The sequence below is a fragment of the Populus alba genome, chromosome 16, assembly GCF_005239225.2.
Source record: "Populus alba chromosome 16, ASM523922v2, whole genome shotgun sequence".
Lineage (NCBI taxonomy): Eukaryota > Viridiplantae > Streptophyta > Magnoliopsida > Malpighiales > Salicaceae > Populus > Populus alba.
In genome coordinates, this window is record NC_133299.1 from 13751570 (window position 1) to 13775659 (window position 24090).

Here is a 24090-nt window from a genome sequence, read left to right on the forward strand (position 1 = left end):
AGCTTTCCCCACGTTTTTTCATTATAATTATTATTATATTGTATTATATTATATGACTGTTTTTTTTCTTTTGTTTTTTCTTTTTAATTTTTTTAATGAATTTTTTTTGTTTGATTTATTTTGTTAATGTTAATTTTTTTTTTATTTAGTTATCATATTTTCATGATACGAATCTCGGGTTTGATAGGTTAACCTGATTTGACGAGTTATTTTTTTCATTTAGTTTAGTTTGTTAAAGTTAATTTTATTTCTATTTAATTATTAGATTTTCATGACACGTATCCTGGGCTTAACGAGTTAACTTGGTTTGATAGGTTAACCCGGTTAATTCTGGGTAAACCCATCATTTTTTTTCTATTTAGTTATCAAACTTTCATGACGCAAATGCCAGGTTTTACGGGGTAACCTGGTTTAAAGGGTTAACCCAATTAATTCAATTTTTTTTTCTTTTTCTTCATTAGTTTTTTCCTTTCTGTTGATTTTTTTTATTTGTTTTTTTTTAATTACTCTATTTAATTATCACACTTTTATGACACGACCTTATAGCCAAACCCACATCCAATATTCTTAGATCTGGTGTTACAGTCAGGCTCACTTAAACTTGGGTCATACAAGTTTAATTTTATTATTAATATTATAAATATTACTTTTAAGTCAAACGTTGCAGTCAAACCCAAGATTCTTGGATATAACTTTGCAAAAAAAATCTAAATTTTTTTAATTTTCATTTTTTAAAATATTTTTTATACAAAAAAGACACTAGCGGCATCGCGCGGGTAACAAAGCTAGTTACAAATCAAATATTGTGGCCTAGAGCAGCAGAAGATATAACTCACGTCAACAGGATCTGTTCTATTCTAATGTCAAAACCAGTCGCCATAAGAATCTTTTTACAGAACTTCATTTGTCATCCTTGCTTCTCCGAGTTCTCTGTCCCTGAATTACATCCCGGATGAGAACGTCCGGTTTATCCTTTGTGCACCTAATTTTGGAGCAGCAGGTTTACCTCGGCCTCTACCAGCTACCAGCGGGTTGGCCCTAGTAGTAGGCGGAGGAGCAGCAATGGTAGCCCAGGGATCATCGTCATCAAGTGCTGTAGCTGAGTTGACATTCAAAGGTCTTGCCGTGGTTTTTGGGCAAACTTGCAGCTAAGGAAGTAGAGGTGAAATTAATAATTAAAGAGACTTGCTGAATGTCTCATCAAGAGAACAGATGACAAGGATATGCATCTAATGAAGCAGATGATAATAGACAAAAAGACATACCTCAGCTAGGGTTTTTTTTATTATTAATATTATTTGGAAGAAAAATAAGTTAACAAGAGGAGTATTTATAATTCTATTAAACTCAGAAAATTGTGAGTTTATTGATTTTTTTGGCACGAATCAAGCCTAATTTTATTATTTTTCAAGCTTTTGATTTGATTTTATAAGTTAAATATTCCTAAAATTATATAGTTTTGGGCACGAATCAGCTTATTAAGTGTGTGTTTTGGGCATCAATTAGGGTATCTTTAAATTTGTTTTCTTGTAACGAGATCAACCACTACAACAATTTTTAGATTTGCTGATGGAATTTTTTATCAGTATTTATATTATTATTTTGTTGGTAATTAATTTATTAACAAAATCATTGACGAGAATGCTTTTTTGGTGAATCTTTAGTTAGTAATTTTTTTATCTATTGTTAATAAAAAATATTATTATTGATGAATTTATTGGCAGAAAAGGCGCGCAAAAAAATTATTCGCTTCTTTCCGTTGGTGTTTCCCTTGAAAAAAATACTGTATGTAATTTTGTTGGTAATTATTTAAAAATATTTTTAAAAAATCTATTTTACAAAACCATAAAATAATATAAATAATATAAATCAACACTCTATAATACTCAAAACGGTAGGGGAAAAAAAAGAAGAAAATCATATGAAAAAAAATCCTACAACAATATTCATACAATTATTAAGGACAAAAACAATTAAAAATAAAAAAACAAATATAGTGAAAAAAATACACAAAAAAAAAATATTACCTTAATGTGGTTGCAAGTGAAGATAAGAAAAGAAAAAAAATTTGTAAAGTATATTAATTAAAAAAAAAAAACTAAGAAGAAAAAAGAAGGAGAAGAATACATACCTGATTATGGAAAAAAAGAAAAGAAGTTGAGGTGAGAAGAGAAGAGAAAGAAATGGATATTGATGCTTTTTACATATGGGGAAGAAGAAGAAGAAGAACTGAGCCCCGTCTGTTGTGAAAATATGGATTTTAGGCTTTTTATTGGGGCGTTTTATCGACGGTTTTATTGATGGATAATTAAATATTAATATTTTTAATTATTTCAACGGTGATACCGTCTGTAATATTTAATTTAAATTTTTAATTTAATAAAAAAATTTTAGAAATCGTCAAATATCACTAACAACTTTTCAATCTGTCGGTGATTTCATTTGTAATATTTAATTTAAAATTTTAATTTAATCGAGATTTTTCAGAAAACCACCAAATAATATCGACGACTTTTTAATCCGTCGGTGATTTTTTTGTAAAGAACAGTAATTAACAGTGCAATTGAAAAATAAACAGTTCCAGAGCTCTCTGGAAAATACGGTGATTTTTTTGTAAAGAACAGTAATTAACAGTGCAATTGAAAAATAAACAGTTCCAGAGCTCTCTGGAAAATACCGACGAAATATTTCATTGGTGATTCCCTTTGTAATTAATATGATGAACAATGTTCACAGTTTACCAATGAATTTATCAAACGATTGTACCGACAGAATAAATTTCGTTAGTAATTCTGTTGGTAAAAATAACACGTCATTATCTTTTTTACTTTGTTTTAATTATTTTTTTCGTTATAATTCCCTCAATAAATACCGAGAGAATATTTTTATCTGTCAAATTCATCAACAATTTACAAATAAAAAATATTCTCTTATGCCTTGTTTGTTTCGAAAAATTTATTTTCCTGAAAACTATTTTTCTTAGTTTTCCATGTTTGGTAACCGTCTGGAAAGCTAATCAATGAAAAGTTAATTCCAGTGAATGAAAAAATGAATGCTTTGTGGCAGGAAAACACTTTTCTTTTCCTAAGGAAAACACTTTCCTTTTCCTATTATAAAAAAACACTTTCCTTTGCTTACCAAAATAACACGTGTGTTGTCTCCTTCTCTTGTGACCAATCACAGGACCACATGCACCTCATCCAGATACCCTATCCAAATAAATCTACACTTTCCAAAACACATGCTTTATTTTATTTTTATATTTTATTAATAGAAAGAACTCTATTTTGCCCCCTATTGTGCGTATGAGATTCAGTTTTCATCCCTTTTTTATTATTACAATGACTGCTTTGTTTCTTTTATTTTTTCTATTTTTCTTTAGCCTTTTTCTTATTGGTATTTCATTTTCCTTGTTTTTTCATTTTTTTTTATTTCCTAGTGCTTTAGTAATAACAAATAGAATAGTGAAAATTTTATTCATATGAAAAAAAAACATATTTTAAGCTTTTAAAATTAAAAAAAATATATTAATAGGTTTTATTCATGACAAATTTCACAAGGTTATATCTCTATAATATTATATGACATATATAGTTATATTTTATAAAATAAGCTATATATGAATATAGGATATAATAAAAAAAATTCATCATTATACTTTTTAGATTTCATTCTTTTTATCGTAAGTGGTTAAATATTATATTAAATATTTTATATATATTATATAAACTTGAAAAAAAATTAATTTATTAATTAATAAATTATTTTCCAGTTTAATTTCCATAATATAACCAAATACTAAAAATTATTTTCTAGTTTATTTTATATAATATTATTAAACATAAAAAAATAATTTATTTTTCAAGAATTTATTTTTCCTAAAATTTATTTTTAAAAAAAATAATTTTCCTTGCAATCAAACGAAGCTTTAAAGTTTCTCTCTTTTGCGTGGTACCGTACTTTAAAACATGCAGTAAAAGATTCTATTTGGCTGTGATTTTCGCTTGACTTGAAGACTTTTCAATGCATTCTATTTTGGACCGAGAAAAATTGAGGCCAGTATGGTTTCAATTCTGGCAGTTTCTAGGTGTTTTTTAAAATTTAAATTTTTTATTATTATTTTTAAAAATTATTTTTGATATTATATATTTTTAATATATATATATATTTTAAACTATAACCGCTATAAATATCTCTTTTAATTAGTTGGTATGGATTAAGTAATTAAAACAAATTATTTTTTTATATAAATTTTAAAATGAATTGAACTAAATTCATAGTTTTACATTAGTTATAATCAAATAAATCAAATTTAAATTGATAAAATTTAGTTGAGCTATTTGTTTTTATAGATTTTGATTTAATGTGTTTATAATAAACTCTTAATTTATAATGAGTTTTTTGGAAATAGTATAAAAAAATAGTTTTAAAATTAACACATTATCTTATCACTTCAATTTAAAATGATGTCAAAATCAAATTCCAAATCATTTCATCAAGCCTCTTGCAAGTAACATCGACGATAATAATGGTGGAGGGTCCTGTTTGCTTTGACTATTGGAGCCTAGAGAGTTAATGGGAGGATTCTATTTGCCTTTCTATTCTTTTTTCCGTGTGTTAGGGTGGTATACATCTTCGTCAAGATTATCAAAAATATATTTTTTATAATATAAATTCGTATAGTAAAATTGAATTGTAATAAAATTTAACTAATTATATAAATAATTTCAGTCAAATAAAAAAAAAAAACAACATAAAATCTTGATGTATGTATATATAATTCAAATAAAAACCTATACATAATTGTTTTTAAAAGTTCTTTATAATACAGTTATGTTTATAAAACTCGTTAACTAACCATATAAGTATTGTGATGATAGTTATATTGGTTATTTTTTAAATTGTTTTTTATTAAAAATTATATTAAAATAATATTTTTTTTATTTTTTAAAATCATTAGTATATTAAAATAATTGAAAACACTAAAAAATATAAATTTAAAATAAAAAATAATAATTTTTTTCAAAAATATTTTTAAAATATAAAAATAAAAAGGAACGAAAACAAGCTGTGGCAGAAACTAGTTTACTAGCTACATAACATAAATTGCAAATTATTCTAGCAGATAACAGTTATATTAAAAGGAGAAACAAAATAGAAAGAATATGATGCAGAAAAGAATGATATTTCAAATCAAACATTGTGGCCTAGAGCAGCAGAAGATAGAGCTCACGTCAACAGGATCTATTCCATTTTAATGTCAAAACCAGTTGCCATGATAATTTTTCTTATTTTAAAATATTTTAAAATAATATTTTTTTTAATTTTAAAAAATTATTTTTGATGTTAATAAATCAAAATAATATAATAAAAAAATTATATTTAAATAAAAAAATTTTAATTTTTTAAAAATATGATTTCAACTCATTTCCAAACATTAAAATGATTAATGTAGATTAAAAATTCCAATAAATTAATTTTTTTTATATAAATTTTAATATAAATTGAACTAAATTCATCATTTTACATTTGTTATAATCAAATAAATCCAATTTAAATTGATAAAATTTTAGTTGATCTATTTTTTTTATAAATTTTGATTTGGTGTGTTTATAATAAAAACTTTTAATTTATAATGAGTTTTTTTAAATAATATATAAAAAATAATTTTAAAATTAACACGGCCAAAGACCAAGATAATTGAGTGGAGCTGGTTGAGTCAGTGTTCATAATCTTATCACTTCAATTTAAAATGATGTCAAAATTAATTTCCAAATCATTCCATCAAGCCTCTTGCAAGTTTAACATCAATGATAATGAGTGGATATTTGCCTTTGACTATTGGAGCTAGAGAGTCATTGGGTGGATCCTTTTGCCTTTCTTCTTCTTTTTCTTCTTTTTTAATATTAAATATTCAAATAACTTATACATGCACTCTGAAAATAATTATGTAAGTCTCTAATAATCATAAAATTTATGACATTCGAATTGATAATTTCTAGAGAGTGGGAGCAAATGCAAGATCTTTCAGTTAAGCTACACCATTCAGGTTTTCTTTATATCTTTTTTATTTTTTTATGTCTTGTCAAGATTGTTAAAAATATATTTTTTATAATATAAAAATTACAATACAAATTTATATAGTAAAATAGTATTCTAATTTGTTTTAAAGTAATTATATAAATAACTTTAGCCAGGTAAAAAATAATGGATAAAAATAAAATATTAATACTTTAAAATAAATAATTCAAATAAAAATCTATACATATTTTTTAAAAAAATCTTTATAATGCAATTATATTTATAAAATTCCATTAACAACAAGCTTGTAACAGTTATCTTAAAAGGAGAAACAAAATAGAAAGAATACGATGTAGAAAAAAATGATATTACAAATCAAATATTGTGGCCAAGAGCAGCAGATATAACTCGCCAACAGGATCTGTTCCATTTTAATTTCAAAACCAGTCGCCTTAAGAATCTCTTACAGAACTCATTTGTCATCCTTGCTTCTCCGAGTTCTCTGTCCCTGAATTACATCCCGGATGAGGACGTCCGGTTTATCCTTTGTGCGCCTAATTTTGGAGCAGCAGGTTTACCTCGGCCTCTACCAGCTACCAACGGGTTGGCCCTACTAGTAGGCGGAGGAGCAGCAATGGCAGCCCACGGATCATCGTCATCAAGTGCTGTAGCTGATTTGACATCGCCAGTATGGTTTCAATTCTGGCAGTTTCTAGCAACACGGTGTTTTTTAAAAAAATTTAAATTATTTTTTAAAAATATTTTAAAATTATATTAATATCAAAAATAATTTTTAAAAAATAAAATAATATTATTTTAAATATATTTTTTAAAAAAAATATATTTTAAACTACAACAGTTATAAATATCTCTTTTAATTAGTTGGTATGGATTAAGTAATTAACATAAATGATTTTTTTTTTTTAAATTAATTGAACTAAATTCATCTTTTTACATTTGTTATAATCAAATTTAAATTGATAAAATCTTAGTTGAGCTATGTTTTTTTTATATAGATTTTGATTTAATGTGTTCATAATAAACTTTTGATTTATAATGATTTTTTTAAAATAGTATAAAAAAATAATTTTAAAAGTAACATATTATCTTATCACTTCAATTTAAAATGATGTCAATCAAATTCCAAATTATTTCATCAAGCTCTCGCAAGTTTAACATCAACGATAATAATGGTGGAGGGTCCTATTTATTTTGACTGTTGGAGCCTCGAGAGTCGATGGGAGGATCCTATTTGCCTTTCTATTCTTTTTTATTCTACTGTGTATTGTATTGTAATAAAGACGTAGACATCACATAATGTCGATAATTCGAATCAATGCAAGTTCCTACCTAGATTTTGCACTTTCCCTCTTAGATTTATTTTTTAGGGTTTTATTTAATTAACTAGAACTGGGCTTCTTGGTCTTGAATTTGAAACTATTTTGGGTCTTGAATATGAAACCACGCCGAGCCATCTCGGCCCGCACTAGGGCTTGGCTATAAATATATTTGAAACCATACCCCATCCCGCAATCAGTCTTCCTTCTCCTTCTCATTGGGGGCTTCAAAAAGCTTTAACAGTCCCCACCGCCATCACCATGAGAGCCAAGGTAACCTCAAAATCTCTGCAGCCTAATCTAAAACATTGTGCACTTGATTGCTTTTAATTGGTATCTTTGAGTTTTTCGTTTTTCGTTTTTCAGTGGAAGAAGAAGCGTATGAGGAGATTGAAGAGGAAGCGTAGAAAGATGAGGCAGAGATCTAAGTAGATTTTCTCATTTCGGATTACTTTCTTCTTCTTTCCTTTTAGTGTGTTTTAAATCAAACGGTGGATTATGTAGTTTCCCCCAGTGTTTTGATTAATCAGATGATGGGTTTATCTATGGATATATTTATTTGTTTTCTTTGAATGTTGATGAGTTTGGTTTCTTTCCTTGATAATTTCCTTTGGGATTTTATCTGCTTAAATGGAATTGGAGTGGATTGATAAGATTATCTACTTGTGATTATCATTATTTTCTTTCTTTTTTTTGTCGGGTTTTGTTTGCGGGTTAGATAGTAGTGAAACCACATTGTTTCGATATGGTTATGGCATCTCGGTTTGTGTCATTTGGTATGACAATACAATCCTGGTTTGATTTTGCGTTTTATTGTGATTTGTGCTGAGAGATTATGAAATCTTGGTGTGGTTATTTGGATATCAAGTTGATAAGCAATCCTGTGTCTCCTCTCATTTCGTCATCTCGTTATGCTCAAGTTGATTTTTGGCGATGCAAATCATGGAAGTTTTGAGGTAATTGGATGTTGTAGACGGGATGATTAGGTAATGGGATTTTGTGTGTTATTGATCTGGAGTTGATAAGTAACAGGATGTTTCGCTCTTTTTCGCACTATTTAGTCAGGAGCAGGCTGATCTTCATCTTTGTAAATGGCTAGTGGCTAGCATTGCTTGATTTTACTCTTGTTACTTGCAGTTAGCGTTTGCTGCATCGAACTGTAGGCTGTAGTTTTTTTAATGTGATAGTGCTTATGCAACTGAAAAACTGTATTGCTGTGCTTAGATTCAGTATTTTTCCTGCCAAAGAGGACTATGTATGCTTCGTTGCTGATTGTAGAACAGAAGCAACAGATGTGCATCAGATTAACCAAGTCCTTGTTAGTGTTAATGAGGATGTCTAGGAGTAGGGCATCTGAAGTGATTGCAGGACTGCAACCAGTTCTGCATTGCTCATAGCTAATGAGGCTTCGAATTGCAGTCCCAGATGTTTCATCAATAACAAATAGGGATTTCTAGGTCCCCATTTTCTGAATTTTATATCCAAGATTCTACCTGACCCCCTCCTCCTGGATTTGATTCTGGCATCTACAGGATGTGTGGCAGAAGGAGTAACAAGCTGCCCTTGGTAAAAAACTGTATTCTTTCATTTCTTCAGCGCAGTCAATTAACCAGGTTCTTTAAGAGGTCTAGCAAGTGCTTATTTCCTCGGCTAGGTAGATCTTCTGGGAGTGGATGGTATGAAGATATGTGGTTTTAGAGATGAAGGGTACAAAGTTTGATTATAAAAATGGTCGGATAGCCATTTCCTTTCCATATAAAAATTATATTTTTTTTCATACGAGAATATGTTTATAAACATGGTCACCTAAACTATTGATTTAAATGTAATTAATCCTTGAATAAATTATTGAATGCAATTAGTTCTTAAACAAATCAATTCTAAACCATTCTTTCTCTTCGTAGACATGTCTCTCGTGTGTTTTTAACCGGTTAACAATTGAATGAAAACCTGATTTTAATTAATAAAAAGGTTGCTTAAATCTTCAGCTTTCTTAATGACTAATTTACACTATATAATTTATTCATCGATTATATACATTTTAACCAATAATTCATAGATTGTTAAACACTCTTTATCATGTTATAAAAGAGAGCTTTTCCATGGGCAATGTGCTAATAATTTTATTGGACTTTTACATAAATTAACTAATTTCCATTCATTTGTTTATTTATTTTACTTTCCTCTCATTTTTCATGAAAATACTCCAAGACCTAAAAAAACATTTAAAGATTAAATTAAAAACAAAATCTCTTACTAAATCCGGTCAACCTCGACAAGTTTATCTATAAACTTTGACATTAATCGAATGAACTAAGTTTATTTTTTAATCACATTGGAAGTTGACTTAATAATTTAACATGTTATCTGATAATGATGTTAAAACATATCATTTAAAATAATATTATTTTAAATAAAAAAAATTAGGATTAAACTGTTAACTTAAAGGTTGACCCGTGACTCAGGCCATATGGCCGAGCTGGGTAAAACAACGTTTAAAAACCAAATGCAGGCATCTTACCCCTGCTCGGATCGCACTAACCCTGTTCAGAACTAAGGCAGCTAAAGACCAAATCCAAACATGCTAAAAAGCACTGTAGCTCGTACAGAAACGATCAAGATTACCTTTTTTTAAATTCCTATTAGCACTGTAGCTCGGAAGTTCCTAAACAACAAGAATACTACTCCGATTCTGATGTTGTGACACAAGAGGAGGTTAAGTCGTCCTAATGGCGGTTGATCATCAAAAAATTGATACGGACATCGACAACAAAGGTAATGTAACGTTTCTTCAAACATGTGTTCACTTTCTTCGCAAGGGCTTTGAGTTATGTTCCCCAATTCAAACATTTTTGTGCGTTTTCTTGGCTTAAAAAGGTGAAGAACAGCAGAAAGGAAAGCCAGTGATGGTGATTTTAGTGGGTGCACCAGGAAGTGGCAAGTCAACTTTCTGTGAACACGTAATGGGTTCCTCTTTAAGACCTTGGACTCGCATTTGTCAGGTTTCTTTTCTAATATCACACACTTGTTTGTTAATATGTCTACATGGGTTTGGTTTGGTTTCAAGTTCGTTAATTCAGGATGTTAAATTGATAATTAGTCAATTTGGGGTTTCGGGTTTTTGTTGAAGGACACTATTAATAATGGTAAAGCTGGAACTAAGCCACAATGTCTAAAGAGAGCAGCGGCTGCGTTGAAAGAAGGCAAAAGTTTGTTTATTGACAGATGCAATTTGGATAAAGAACAACGCTCGGATTTTGTGAAGTTAGATTGTGGCGCACAAGTAGATGTTCATGCTGTTGTGCTTGATCTTCCTGCTCAGCTTTGTATTTCGCGATCTGTAAAAAGGACTGGACATGAGGGAAATTTGCAAGGTGGGAAAGCTGCTGCGGTTGTGAATAGAATGTTGCAGAAGAAAGAGTTGCCCAAGCTTAATGAAGGGTTTGCTCGAATTGTGTTTTGTCATAATGAGAATGATGTTGAGGCTACAATTAAGGCATATTCTGCACTTGGTCCTTTGGATACCCTTTCAAATGGTTGTTTTTGGCCAGAAGAATCCAGATGCGAAAATCCAACTTGGTATAATGAAGTTCTTGAAGAAAGTCGAGGCTCCTTCCAGTTTAGGATCATGTTCAGATAGTGTGCAGGATTCTGCCTGTCCTCAGGCTAGTAACGCAAACAATACCTGCTGCAAAGGAACAACTAAACAGTCTTTATTATTAGGTGCTGCTAGTAAAGAGGTAAAAGAGAGTGAAGACATGGCCAAAGGCTCTGTTGATGCTGATGTATCTGCGGGTGACATTACCACTCTAGCATTTCCATCTATTTCGACAGCTGATTTCCAGTTCAACAATGAGAAAGCATCAGATATCATTGTTGAGAAAGTTGAAGAATTTGTGAATAAGCTTGAAAATGCCAGGCTTGTTCTTGTGGACTTGAGTCATGGATCAAAGATTCTGTCTTTGGTCAGGGCTAAAGCTGCAAAAAAGGAACATTGACTCAAAAAAGTTCTTCACATTTGTGGGAGATATAACTCGACTTTATTCGCAAGGAGGTTTACACTGCAATGCGATAGCTAATGCTTCCAACTGGTAAGCTTTGTCATCTAGTTATGCTGTGCTGTTTATGTGGTTCTTGGATGTTGAATGTTCAAGAAATAATAGATTGTATAGGCTTCAAAAGCTAAAATATAAGGTTGAAATAGAGATTCAAATGGGGTGTTGAATAGAGGCTTGAAATGTTAAAGCTGGGAATTGCTGTGAGCCATGTGTTATATTTTTGGACTGCACTCTTATGCATATGTGGAACCTGGCTTTAATAGACACTTCTATCTCTCCAAACATGTCATCTTATCTTTCGTCCATGGGTATAATGCAATAAAACTTTTTAAATTTTGGTTCAAAGTTGTTCACCTTCTGAGATGCATGTATGTGACGCTTAAGCATCAATCTCCCCACTGATTTATTAACTTTTCATCTAAACATATTTTTCTCAGATTCCAGATTTTATTTGCTCTGATGACGCTTAGCTGGTTCTTCTCTCTGTGTGTGTGCATGTCTGTGTAACTATTAGTATGATCATGTTATTTATTTGCACATGAATTATATCAACAAGATAATCCCCTGCAGGCGATTGAAACCTGGAGGTGGAGGTGTGAATGCTGCAATTTTCGCTGCAGCAGGTCCTTCCCTAGAGACTGCAACTAAGGAACGAGCAAAATCTCTTCTCCCTGGACATGCTGTGGTTGTTCCTCTCCCTTCAGATTCTCCATTGTATACTAGGGAAGGGGTATCCCATGTCATCCATGTTCTTGGGCCAAATATGAACCCACAAAGACCTAATTCTCTGAATAATGACTACACTAAAGGTTGCAGCATTCTGCGTGAAGCTTACACATCACTTTTTACTGGATTTCTGTCTATTATGAGATCCCGTTTAAAATTACCAAGGAGAATCAGTGAAAAACTTGAATCGTCACCTTCAGATTTGAAAGATCCCTCTCATGGTCCCAGGAATCATTTAACAAACAGTGATCAAAAGATTAAGAGAGATGATGACTCTGTATATGAGAGAAGCAAAAAATGCAAAGGGACTCACAATGAAACTGTAGCTGATATTTCTGCTCCTAGTTCCACATATGGAAAGGTAACTGGAGACAAAAGTAAGTTAGAAGGACCGACATCAAAGAGCTGGGGCTCATGGGCACAAGCTCTTTACCACATCGCCATGCACCCTGAGAAGCACAAGGAAAAGTTGCTGGAGGTTTTAGATGCTGTTGTTGTACTAAATGACCTTTATCCAAAGGCAAGCCTTTTAATGTTAGCTCCTTTCTCTATTCTTTTAAGGTGAATGATTATTTAGTAAAATTGCTATTAATTTTCACAGGCATGCAAGCATCTCCTAGTTTTGGCACAACATGAAGGTCTTGATTGTCTTGCAGATGTGCATCAAGAACACCTTCAGTTGTTAATGACAATGCATGCTGTGGGTTTGAAATGGGCTGAAAAATTCTTGCATGAAGATTCATCAATGGTCTTCCGCCTTGGATACCACTCGGTATGCAATGAGTGCTTAAGCTCAGAAGTTGTTTGTTAACTTTGTTCTTTTTCTGCCGTGGTCTCTGCTTATACAGTAATAGACTTTATTGAGTCAGATAAGGCAACTCTCAGAGCCAGACTGAAATTGTCTCGGAAAAGTTGATGGGTTTTCTTACGGTCTGACAGAATTTTTATATTGAGGGCCATAAGTTGCAGAGTGGCAATAAACACGGGCCAAATGGGGTAGTTAGCTGATGTTACCTCTATTTACAGGAGCCAGGTACAATAATTTGACATAGGAATAGAGGTTGGAACTGGGAATGTGATTGTGGGAAAAGAGATGGTGTTATTCATAAAAAAATGTGACAAAACTACATAATAACAGAGCTGCTTGTGGCAATAATTAAGAGATAAAACATCATTCTGAATCTGGGGCTGTTTTATATCTTTCATATTCTTGCGAAATATTTTCATCCTTTACCTTATTTATGTTTTTTTTCAACTCTAATTCTTATTTTCTACCGAAGCTGCTCCATTACTGCTTTAGATATTGAAACTGTAAACTGCAAAAGGAGGGGAGGTTTTTTAACATGCTTGAACTGTCTCTCCTTGCAGGTCCCTTCAATGAGACAATTACACTTGCATGTGATTAGCCAGGATTTCAATTCCAATCATCTCAAGAACAAGAAGCACTGGAACTCTTTTAATACTGCCTTTTTTCGAGATTCAGTGGATGTGATTGAAGAAATCAAGAATCACGGGAAAGCAACTATAAAAGTTGAAGATTGCCAGTTGTCAATGGAGTTGCGATGCCACCGATGTAGAAGTGCACACCCTAATATACCCAGGCTGAAATCACATATTAGCATCTGTCAAGCCCCCTTTCCCCATGCCCTTCTTGAGAACGGCCGTTTAGTGCTTGCACCAAAACATAATTGGAGTGATACCTAGGTATCCATAGATCATGCATCAACAAAAATTTTGGTGTGCTCCAACTTCTCATTTCTGGCGCAAAAGATGACTTACAAGAGGACATGAAACTCTTTTTGCTATAGGGGACCAAATACAGCTTTCTTCGCAGTTTGTGTTTTCCATCATGGAGCTGTACAGTGCCGTAGAAGTTTATGATTTGGACGGCAGTCTTTACTCCCTCAAGCAACACAATCAGCTTTAAATCCTTATTGTTAATTTTAACTGGGGAATTTGGGAAACTCGGAGACGGATGCTAACCTTTTCTCATTTTTTTCCCCTCCTTAATCTATATCTATATTTGGTGTCTGCTGCATTTGCCTTTGCCACCTTTGCTCTTACCAACGAGGTTTTAACTTTTTACTCTTGTGTGGATTGTCAATTTAGCAGAACATGATACAGCTTCGTTGAGATTGTGGTAAAGACACGATCCTTTGTATTCTTGAACGCTTTGCATAGCAGAAGACCCTGAACACAACTCTGCTTGTGGATTAAAATATCAATTTTGACTTCTTCGAAGGAAATGATTTGGAAATTCTAGCACTTGCGAGCAGCAGCAGCAGCTAGCCACCTATAGTTTTACTTTGCCACTTCAAGGTAAGGGAGTTTCAGGGAAGACTGGAGTATTTTCAATGTATCGAATCTTCGGCCTAGTTTTTATGATTATAACCAGAAAGAGTAACCTTTGCTTTATTTCATCTTCTCAACCTGTGTTTTCTAGACCATCTCTTTACCTGCTCGCAAATGATAGTTTTAAGCTCTCCTGTTTCCCAGGTCATGTCAAGAATCTACACTAGGAAACACAAGTAAAAGTAAATACAACCCCTAGCCATAAGAGTTTCAAAGCAATTTGCAAGAATATCCCCAATGGACTGGTTAAAATCTTGCTTGACGAAAAATGAGAGCCTGTATTCTGTGTTGTACTGTAGGGTGGGTGATTTTATTATCAAACACTTCCTCCATAAACTTTGGATATCTAGCGTCAATCATGGCGTTCGAGGTTTTGTCTTTGTTCTTAGAGGACATGATATGATGTGATGGGTTATGACTTATCATTCTTTTTTTAAATAATTTCTTTGTTAGCCCCAAACCCATTTTTTCTTACAACATGTCGATCCTAGAGGGGATCTGGAAACGAGTTTAGGCCAGGCTCGTGGCCTGGGCCCAGTGCCAGGTCAGTGACCTATCATGGTTCTGCGCAAGGCCTGGGACCAGCCCTGGCCCACTTGGCCTTCGCCTTTTATACATGTAGAACCTTTTTTATATGTATATGTTGCCACTTGCATCCAGGCCTCGCGACCAAAGCCTAACATCAATCATCCCACCTAGCACCCTCTAGGCTTATGCTTATAGTGTCTTCAATATTATGATAATTGTTGTAATTTGAAAAAAATTATTTTATAAAAATTATTTTTAATTGAGGTTGGTTTGAAAAAAATATATGTTTAGTTAAAACTATGATTGAAATTGAGGTTGAACAAAAAATAGTTTAATATGTTTGGTTACAAGAATACTTTTCAAATTAAGGTTATAAATAACTAATATATATATATATATATATATATATATATATGTTGATGATTTTTAATTTAAATATTATATATTTAACTACTGCTATTACATCATGAAATAAATAATACTTTATATAAATTCATCCGACAAGAACTATAATTTTTATGGTTTTTTGAGCGTGCAACAAAATCAGGTAAAATATTATTAGGAACAAAATTGGGATTACAATTAAATTCTATAAATGCTAAACCATCATGTAATCTCTTTCTAATTGATGCAATGTCATTGAATAATGTTAATTACTAATTTTTCAAATAAAATATAATTAAAAATAATTTTTAAAAATAATTTTTTTACTGGATCAGACTTGATGGAAAATATTTAGGTTCAAGCTGGATCCAGTTCGACCATTATCAATGGATAAGCCAAACAAGTCACTTTGCATTGGTCACTTTAAATGACTAGTACAAAGTGAATTCACAACTCACTTTGCAAGTGAACAATGCAAAGTGAATTAACAACTTTGCATAGTTCTGCGGAGTGAATTTATTAACTATGCTCAGACTGAACACGGGTAGAAGCAACGAATTTCTGTTTTTGTTAAACTTGAGGCATAACCACAAGTATGGTGGGTTCCACTTAAAGAAAACTCCATTTTTAAACCTAACCAAACATCAATATCAACGGTGTATATCAACTTTACCCGTTGTCGCAGTGCCAAACAGGCACTTAGACACCCTATCTAAGTCTAGCAGCTAGACCAATCAACCTAACACTTCTTGGGTCTAGGCATTGTAGATGAGGCCTGGTCTCGGACATTGCCCAACATGTGTCAAACCTTTTTGAACCCATGCATTATGAGTTGAGCCTAGTCTCAAGCATTGTTTAGATTTAGGCTTGTGATTTAGGCCTCACACTTAATCCCTTGAGATTTTTTTACTAAACTTGTGTATTTTTAGTCTAGATCCAATGGGTCAAGCGACTTTAAATATCTTACTTTTAAGTTGGGTATTTTTTGGCTTATTGTATATAATATAAGAGATTTACTTGGCAAATGTATATTTCACCTACATCTCTAGGTATACAAGAATTTTTCATGACCTACCACATTTACATCCTTTTAGTACATGTGTTAAAGATATTTGTTTCTCATTAATGTTATTTTAAAAGATATTTATCTTTTATTAATACATGTGTATGGAGTATTTATCTTATTAATGTTTTTAGGATGAAATAACCTCATAGTCTCCTCATTTAAGCAAGAGAACAAGATTCATAAATTATAAAATGCATTTTGAACTATCCACATAAATGATTTATAATTTTTTTTTCATTCTCAAACAATACATACATAACACTATTTCTCTTACAAAGCATTCATTACATATTAAAATAAAAATAAACAGTCTTGTTTATATATCAAAATAAAAACAAATAGTCATGTTTATAAAATTTAATACAACACTCTTTTACATATTTATTATGATGAAAATTATAGCATGCCGTTGCTTTGATGTTCTAAACTACTTTTGGTTATTGCTATTAGAAAAACAAAGTAAAAGAATGGATTCCAACAACTAGAAATCAAAATGTTTTTGCACTATACTCTGTGTGGGGTATTTTACTGCACATAATCTAAACAAAGGGCTGTCTGGTAACAAATCCACCTTAATTCGTGCCCCAGATTTTGATCATATATGTCACTTAAACAAGATTATTTGCTTTCTAATCCCATATTAAGATTAAATAATCTTTGGGGCAAACTGCATTGGCCCAATTCTGTGTGGATCTTACTGCCCGTGCAAGTGAAGGACGCATTGATCCGGTTATTGGGCGACACTCTGAAATTGAAAGAATTGTTCACATACTTCGCCGGAGAACAGAAAATAACCCCATCCTTCTTGGTGAAAGTGGAGTTGGAAAAACAGCCATCGCCAAAGGATTAGCTATATTTTTTTTCCATATTTATTATATTTTTTCTATAAAAATACTGATTTATTATATATTTGAAACACGATTCAAATCGTATTTTTAAAGAATTTGAAATTTTTTTGTTTAAAACTTTTTTATATATTTTTTAAATTATTTTGATATGTTAATGTTAAAAATAATTTTAAAAATTAAAAATATATAATTTTAATATATTTTTAAATTATAAACCGCTACCACATCCATAAATATATTTTTAAACATCTAAAAATCCTCACCCATTAAAAAAGATATTTTTTTGCAAGCACAGTGCTTTCCACATCAATTACCCATCATGGGTTTTGGAAGATCGGAAAAAAAACACGAGAGGCATTTTCTTCTATCCTTTTCCAGCCAGATGGGTGTCCCCTACCAGCTTTCATGTGTGCAGATAAAATCCCAAGTTTTTATCTAATAAAAAAACAGATGAATCCATACTCTGAATACCCAAAATTTAAATCGTAGTGGCAATCTGAAGTTGGGACAGTAATAACCAAGGAGCATGCCAGAACAAGCTTTCAGCCATCACTTTCAAGTAGTTTTCTACTGCCCCCCAGGTAGACCAGATTTCCACCGTCACCGGGCAAATTGTCGGAGGATATTTTGCATTCCTTGGATTAAATTGCACTCCCACCTCAGAATTCAGATACTCACAGTTAGCCGAGGACCGCTATCTCTTTCACAAGTCTTCCCCGAGCAATCGGGGAAGACTATTAAAAGACCGTTTGTTTCTGCGTTGCCACTTGTGTTTTTGTAAATTTTTTTAAAAAATTTATTTTTATTAAAATTGAGTGCGGTTTGTACTTTTTGAATCGTTTGGATTGTTTTGATGTGCTAATATCAAAAATAATTTTTAAAAAAATAAAAAAAAATATCATTGGCATGTATTTCGACACGAAAAACTATTTAAAAAATAACCATTACCATATTATCAAACACGCTCTAAATAGGATTGGAATTATGAACCTTTCTGAGGTCCCTTTCACACCTTGCACTAGATTTTTGCAGCACTTGCAGCTAAGGGTGGAACTATAAAATTTTAACTAGGGTTTCGTCATTTTTGGAGAGGCTAAATGCACAACTGTTATAAAAAATTTGAAAAATCAAAGATTAAAATTTTAAAAATTCGAAAATTCGGGGGTGTCAAGCTCCCCCAAAGCTTGCCCTGTGTCCGCCCCTGCTTGCAGCCAAGGTGGCTATCAAAAGAATGCATGTTTGCCCTAAATATTTCACTTGTACAGTTGATATAACTTTGACCAAGTTTACTAACAAAAGTGCAAAAGAACCTGTCGTCATCTTTAACTCTTTGATATGAAAGAAAATTCAATCTTGACAGGCCAAAATGCCTGTCAAGAATAAATACATGTGATATACTCTCAGAAGCCCCTTTCAAGTTTCAATCCATCTTAAAAGAAGTCCCTTTCGAATAGCTCCACCTATGCTGCGCTGATTGCTCCTTAGCACGTCTCTGGTGAGACCCACCACTGGTGACAATCAAGGGATTGGTCTTTGGACCTAAAAAGTAACACCATCACCTGAATTAGGGAGGATTTTTGCAGCAGTAGCGGACAATGTATATGGCCACTCTCTACAGTTTCTTAAAGGTAAGTGCGGTTCAGTTATGTCATTTCTTGCCCTATTGCTCTCTTTAAGGTGTCAAGGCAGTCACAAGGAGACGAGAAAGATGATAACGAAATCAAACTTATCAGAAAGATGAAATTAAAGGGAAATGAGCTTTGGATACAAGGAAATCGGAGTGCATATCAAGATCACAAACTCCAGTACTAGAAAACAATAAACCAAAAACCCGACAACGTGTAACTAAGAAGCATAGCATCATCAAATATTGCCATTGTGGCAAAACTCTACTGAGGGTTTGGAGGACGGCTATTGGCAGCAGAGACCCTAGAACCCCATTCCAAAAGTTCTTTACTAGTATCATCCTTGTGAGCAATAACCTCAATGAAGCACAAGCTATCCTTCTTTGATCCTGTTGCAGTCTCAATTGCTTCAACCAGATCTTCCTCGCAGAATACCTGAAAGGGCAAATTCAGAAAACGGTGTCGGATGCTTGTTTTTTACTACTACAACATTAATGCATTGAAGCAAATGAACTTAGTTCACAAGCTCACCTTGGCTGTCCAGCACTTGCCTTCACCATTGTGGATGGCATCAACCAAGCCAGTGTAGTTCCAGTTCTTAATCACATTGTAAGGACCATCATGGATCTCGACTTCAATGGTGTATCCACCATTGTTGATGAGGAAGATGATGGTCTTCTGTCCACATCGCAGCATTGTTGACACGTCTTGAGCAGTCACCTATAAGAAAGTAAAGGAGCAATAAGCAATGTATTGAATATCATACTCCGGAAGAAGAAGAAAACATACATAATTCATAACCAACAATAAATTTGACAAGCTACAAATAATAATTTCACGAAAGGATGAGGATTTGGATATGTCAAAATCTGAAATGTTAGCAAAGGAGTTAAAAAAACAGAGTTCTGGGTAGTATTTCTGGTTGTCTACCTGAAAGCTACCATCTCCAATGAAAGAAATCACACGCTTCTCTGGCACAGCCTGAGCATACCCAAGAGTTGCACCAACTGACCAACCAATTGATCCATATTGCATTTGGAACTCGTACCTTCAAATCCAAATTCACATACACATTAAATTTATGGACTCAAATTTAATTACTATAAACATCACATACCAAATTCTCAACTGCTTACCCGCATCCCCTAGGCAATTTCAGCTTCTGGCAGTTAAACCATGAGTCTCCAGTCTCAGCAATCACAGCAGTTTCACTAGACAGCATCTTCTGTATATGTTGGAACAGAACATTAACCCTCAAAGGTTCTTTGGGAGCACCCCTCAAAGGCTGTCCCTCGGGAACAAAAATCCTGTGGTAATTATCATAAGCAGTAGTATTGCACTTGAGCCTCTTAGCAAGGGCACTTAAGAAATCCTTCATCAGAATACACCCAAATGCAGGTCCATTTGCAATCACCACACGATCAGGCTGCACAATAATCGCCTTCTCCTTCTTGAGAAGGAGAGAATACCCAACAGAACTATAATCATTGAAAATTGGTCCAGCAAACAAGTAAGCATCTGCAGACTCCACGATCTCTGCACAAAATGCAGTGCTCACTGCACCCCAATAAGTCCCGATGAAATGTGGATGATGCTCTGGCACAAGCCCTTTAGCCGAAGGCATAATTGCAAGCGCATAACCAGAAGCATCAGCTAACTCCACAAATGCCTCGCCTGCATGTGCGGGTCTGAGTTTAGGCCCACCCACCAAAACTGGTTTCACTGCCTTGTTCAAGAACTCGGCAGCCGCTTCCACTGCAGCCTCTAAACCCAATTTGTTACTCAATCTGTAAAACAAAAATCAATACAACACCTAAGTATCCAATCCTCATAATTGTTCCCTATTACTAAAAAGACTTAATTATAAACAAAGATCAATCAAGAATCCGAAGAAATTACTTGGGGGTGAGCGAGAAAGGAACCGGCTCACGGCTAAACGTTGGATGAGGGATTGCTGACAGGTTACAGCTAATACTGATATAAACAGGCTTGCTTTCTTTCAGAGCAGTTGAAATAGCAGTGTCTATCAGCTCATGTGCATCCTCCAAATTATTCACCACAGCCTACGAAAACAATCAAACCCCGTATACCATTAATCAATAATCACCAGATCCCCACAAAAACAAAAAAACGCTGGAATTGTAGGGTTCACAAGTGAATATATTTAATGTTAATAATTGTGATTGTTTTTGGAAATATTTTTACTTATAAATATATAAAATAATATTTTTTTTATTTTTAAAGAATTATTTTTTAAACCAGCTTATCAAAATCTATAGACATAAAAAAAATTAAATTCTTTTTAAAAACACTTTTGAAAAAGAAAACAGATCCTAAAGATGATGATCCTACAACGTTTCTATATTCTAAAAGATTTTAAAGTTATTTAAAATAACTTACCTGAAAACAAGTAACAGTCTGGAAACATGCAAGCTCCTGGCTAAAGTCAGGCAAGCCAATGGTGTGGTGCAGAATCCTGTTAGTTCCATAATCATTGGAGTTGGGCCCACCAACAATGCATATGACAGGCAAATTCTCACTGTAAGCACCAGCAATAGCATTCAGCACACTGAGTCCCCCAACAGTGAACGTGACAACACAAGCGCCAACACCACGCGACCGGGCGTATCCATCCGCAGCGTAGCCGGCGTTGAGCTCGTTACAGCAACCAACAAGGTTGAGCTCGGGCTCAGCGATCAAGTGGTCGAGAAGGGTGAGGTTGAAGTCACCGGGGACGGAGAAAACGTCAGTGACACCAATTTGGACGAGTCGGCGAGCGAGGTGGCGACCCAGAGTCGACTCGGATGCGTTGATCATGGTGGGTGAGACCGAGCTTTGGATAGCCGCTACGGCGCCGTTTGTCGGGTTGATCATGTCGTTGCTGGTTGGTCGGCAGGTGTCAAGAGATCCTATCTTGGTGTCCATGTTGAAAGAAAGAGTCTTTTTTTATATATATTTTTTTTTGTTGGAAATAAAAGAGAAAATGGAAGAGAAATAAATAGCCAATTGTAGAGAGAAAAGGATGAAATTAAAGAAATATATATATTTGTAAATTCCAAAGGATGGCTTTTGTTTTGGAAAGGATTTTGAAGAGGTTAATTTAGTATGAAATTGAGCGGAAGAATTTATTTTTGTTTGATTATGGGAGAGGAGATGGGAGAGGCGAGGATTTTATAGGGGAATATTGAGAGAGGGGAGAAGGGATACTAGGGGCGGTTTAGGGGAGATATTTCAGGGGTGAATTCAATGGTGGTTTATGTTTGTGGATTAATAGTAGGATCAAGAAAAATAATTAATTACTATTATTTTGTGGAAAAAATCAATATAAAAAGAAAATTAACTAATTACTGATATTTATGTTGAGAGATTATATTAAGTCCCATCAAAAAATATAAAAAATCTCTTCTGTTTTTTTTGTTTTTTTTTTCCTCCCGTTTCTCTTTTCAGTTCGAGTGTTGTGAAATTTCTAGAAAAAAATACAAACCTAACAGTGTATTTATTAATGTTAAGTCAAACACATGGCCAATAAAAGGACAAATTTTGCCTCTTGGGACGGGAATGGATGGGAGTGAATGACGGTTCCGGTGGATAGGTGTTTTTTTAAATTTTTTATGTGAATTAATCTATCATATTTTAAAATTAATAATTATATAATCCATCAATAATCATTATATTAGTAATTATAAAACTCAAACTTGAAATCACAAAAAGAACAAATACCTTAATTTCAAATTTAATTTTTTAATATTTTTAAATTTATAATATATTATATTAAAAATATTTTTAAATAAAAATATTTTAAAAACAATCAACTTGACTTAAATACAAATATATGAGTTGAGTGGTTACTAATGATTACTGTTTGACATTCATGTGCTTGCTCCAATTTCACTCCACTCCTTTTCCTTTTTTTTAGCTTTTCTTTTATACAAGTCACGATATTTTTGTTTCTTGTGAAGGGAAAATGCTACAATTTGTAATTAATGAAACTATTAAATTTAGTTTTCTTTTCTTTTCAATGTGTGTAAATATTAATTTTAAATAGGATAATGTTATTAGAAATAACAATGAGTATCCATATATTAATTTAAAATAGAGTAATATCATTAAAAATTAAAACCAGTATCTTTTTCATTATTTAATAGATAAAAAGATTGAGATATTTATATTTTATATAAATCGTAAAATATAAATATTAAAAAGAAATTTGTATCTCAAGCCGGATTTAAAGAATACTCATATTATACTCTGTCTATTATTTGTTTAAATAAGGAAAATATGTAAATACCTGAGAATCTTACTTATTTAAATCAATTCAAATCAATATTAATTAATTAAAAGAACTCTAAAACGCGTGGGGAAAACACTGTAGCTTCCCCACAGTTTTTTCCTGCCAAAAATATATATCATGCATGTGGTTGAAATATCTTACTCACTTTCCCATAAAATATATTATCACTGTACAAGTTTGAAAAAAAACACATCATGATGTCAATGTCTTAAATGCTTTCCGGTTTATTTTAAATAACATCAAGCTGGCCAATCTAAGACTTAGTGGTGCATTAAATAAATGTGGCATTGGCATCATTATACATACATGCTTGCTTTTCCGTTTTCATTGTTTCCTCACCGTTGTTTTTCTGTCTGAAGTGGATCACCAGCAGCTTCACCGTGGACCACCATCCTCACTGGGGAAAACACTGTAGCTTCCCCACGGTTTTTCCTGCCAAAATATATATCATGCATGTGGTTGAATATCTTACTCACTTTCCCATAAAATATATTATCACTGTACAAGTTTGAAAAAAACGACATCATGATGTCAATGTCTTAAATGCTTTCCGGTTTTATTTAAATAACATCAAGCTGGCCAATCTAAGACTTAGTGGTGCATTAAATAAATGTGGCATTGGCATCATTATACATACATGCTTGCTTTTCCGTTTTCATTGTTTCCTCACCGTTGTTTTTCTGTCTGAAGTGGATCACCAGCAGCTTCACCGTGGACCACCATCCTCACTTAGACCTCTCAGCAACAGCAGCAAGCACCCTCCCACAGGCCAGGTAGCTTCTTTCTCTTCTTTGCTTTTCCACGCAAATCATGCATGTCTCTCAAGCTTTCATCTCTCTTATATATTTCAAAAC

General features: G+C 32.8%; 2 protein-coding genes and 1 long non-coding RNA gene across 3 annotated transcripts; 2 read left to right on the forward strand and 1 right to left on the reverse strand.

The window, feature by feature from the left end:
- Positions 1-7358: 7358 nt before the first annotated feature.
- LOC118045839 (uncharacterized) lies at positions 7359-7931 on the forward strand. The gene is made up of 2 exons (XR_004687054.2): positions 7359-7631; positions 7725-7931. It is a non-coding gene; the product is annotated as an uncharacterized lncRNA (long non-coding RNA).
- A 1960-nt stretch (positions 7932-9891) lies between these two features.
- On the forward strand, positions 9892-14562 carry LOC118045838 (transcription factor bHLH140-like). Its single transcript, XM_035054566.2, is given in 8 exon segments — positions 9892-10133; positions 10236-10360; positions 10489-10899; positions 10901-11347; positions 11349-11449; positions 11987-12662; positions 12744-12914; positions 13511-14562. Coding segments are annotated over 8 exon segments (2313 nt in total). The 5' UTR covers positions 9892-10087; the 3' UTR covers positions 13847-14562.
- A 4470-nt stretch (positions 14563-19032) lies between these two features.
- On the reverse strand, positions 19033-22148 carry LOC118045836 (pyruvate decarboxylase 2). Its single transcript, XM_035054564.2, has 6 exons — positions 21346-22148; positions 20845-21008; positions 20082-20732; positions 19876-19993; positions 19477-19665; positions 19033-19380 (listed from the first exon to the last, which is right to left on the reverse strand). Exons 1-6 carry the CDS (start codon positions 21868-21870, stop codon positions 19210-19212), a joined length of 1818 nt encoding a protein of 605 aa, XP_034910455.1. The 5' UTR covers positions 21871-22148; the 3' UTR covers positions 19033-19209.
- Positions 22149-24090: the final 1942 nt, after the last annotated feature.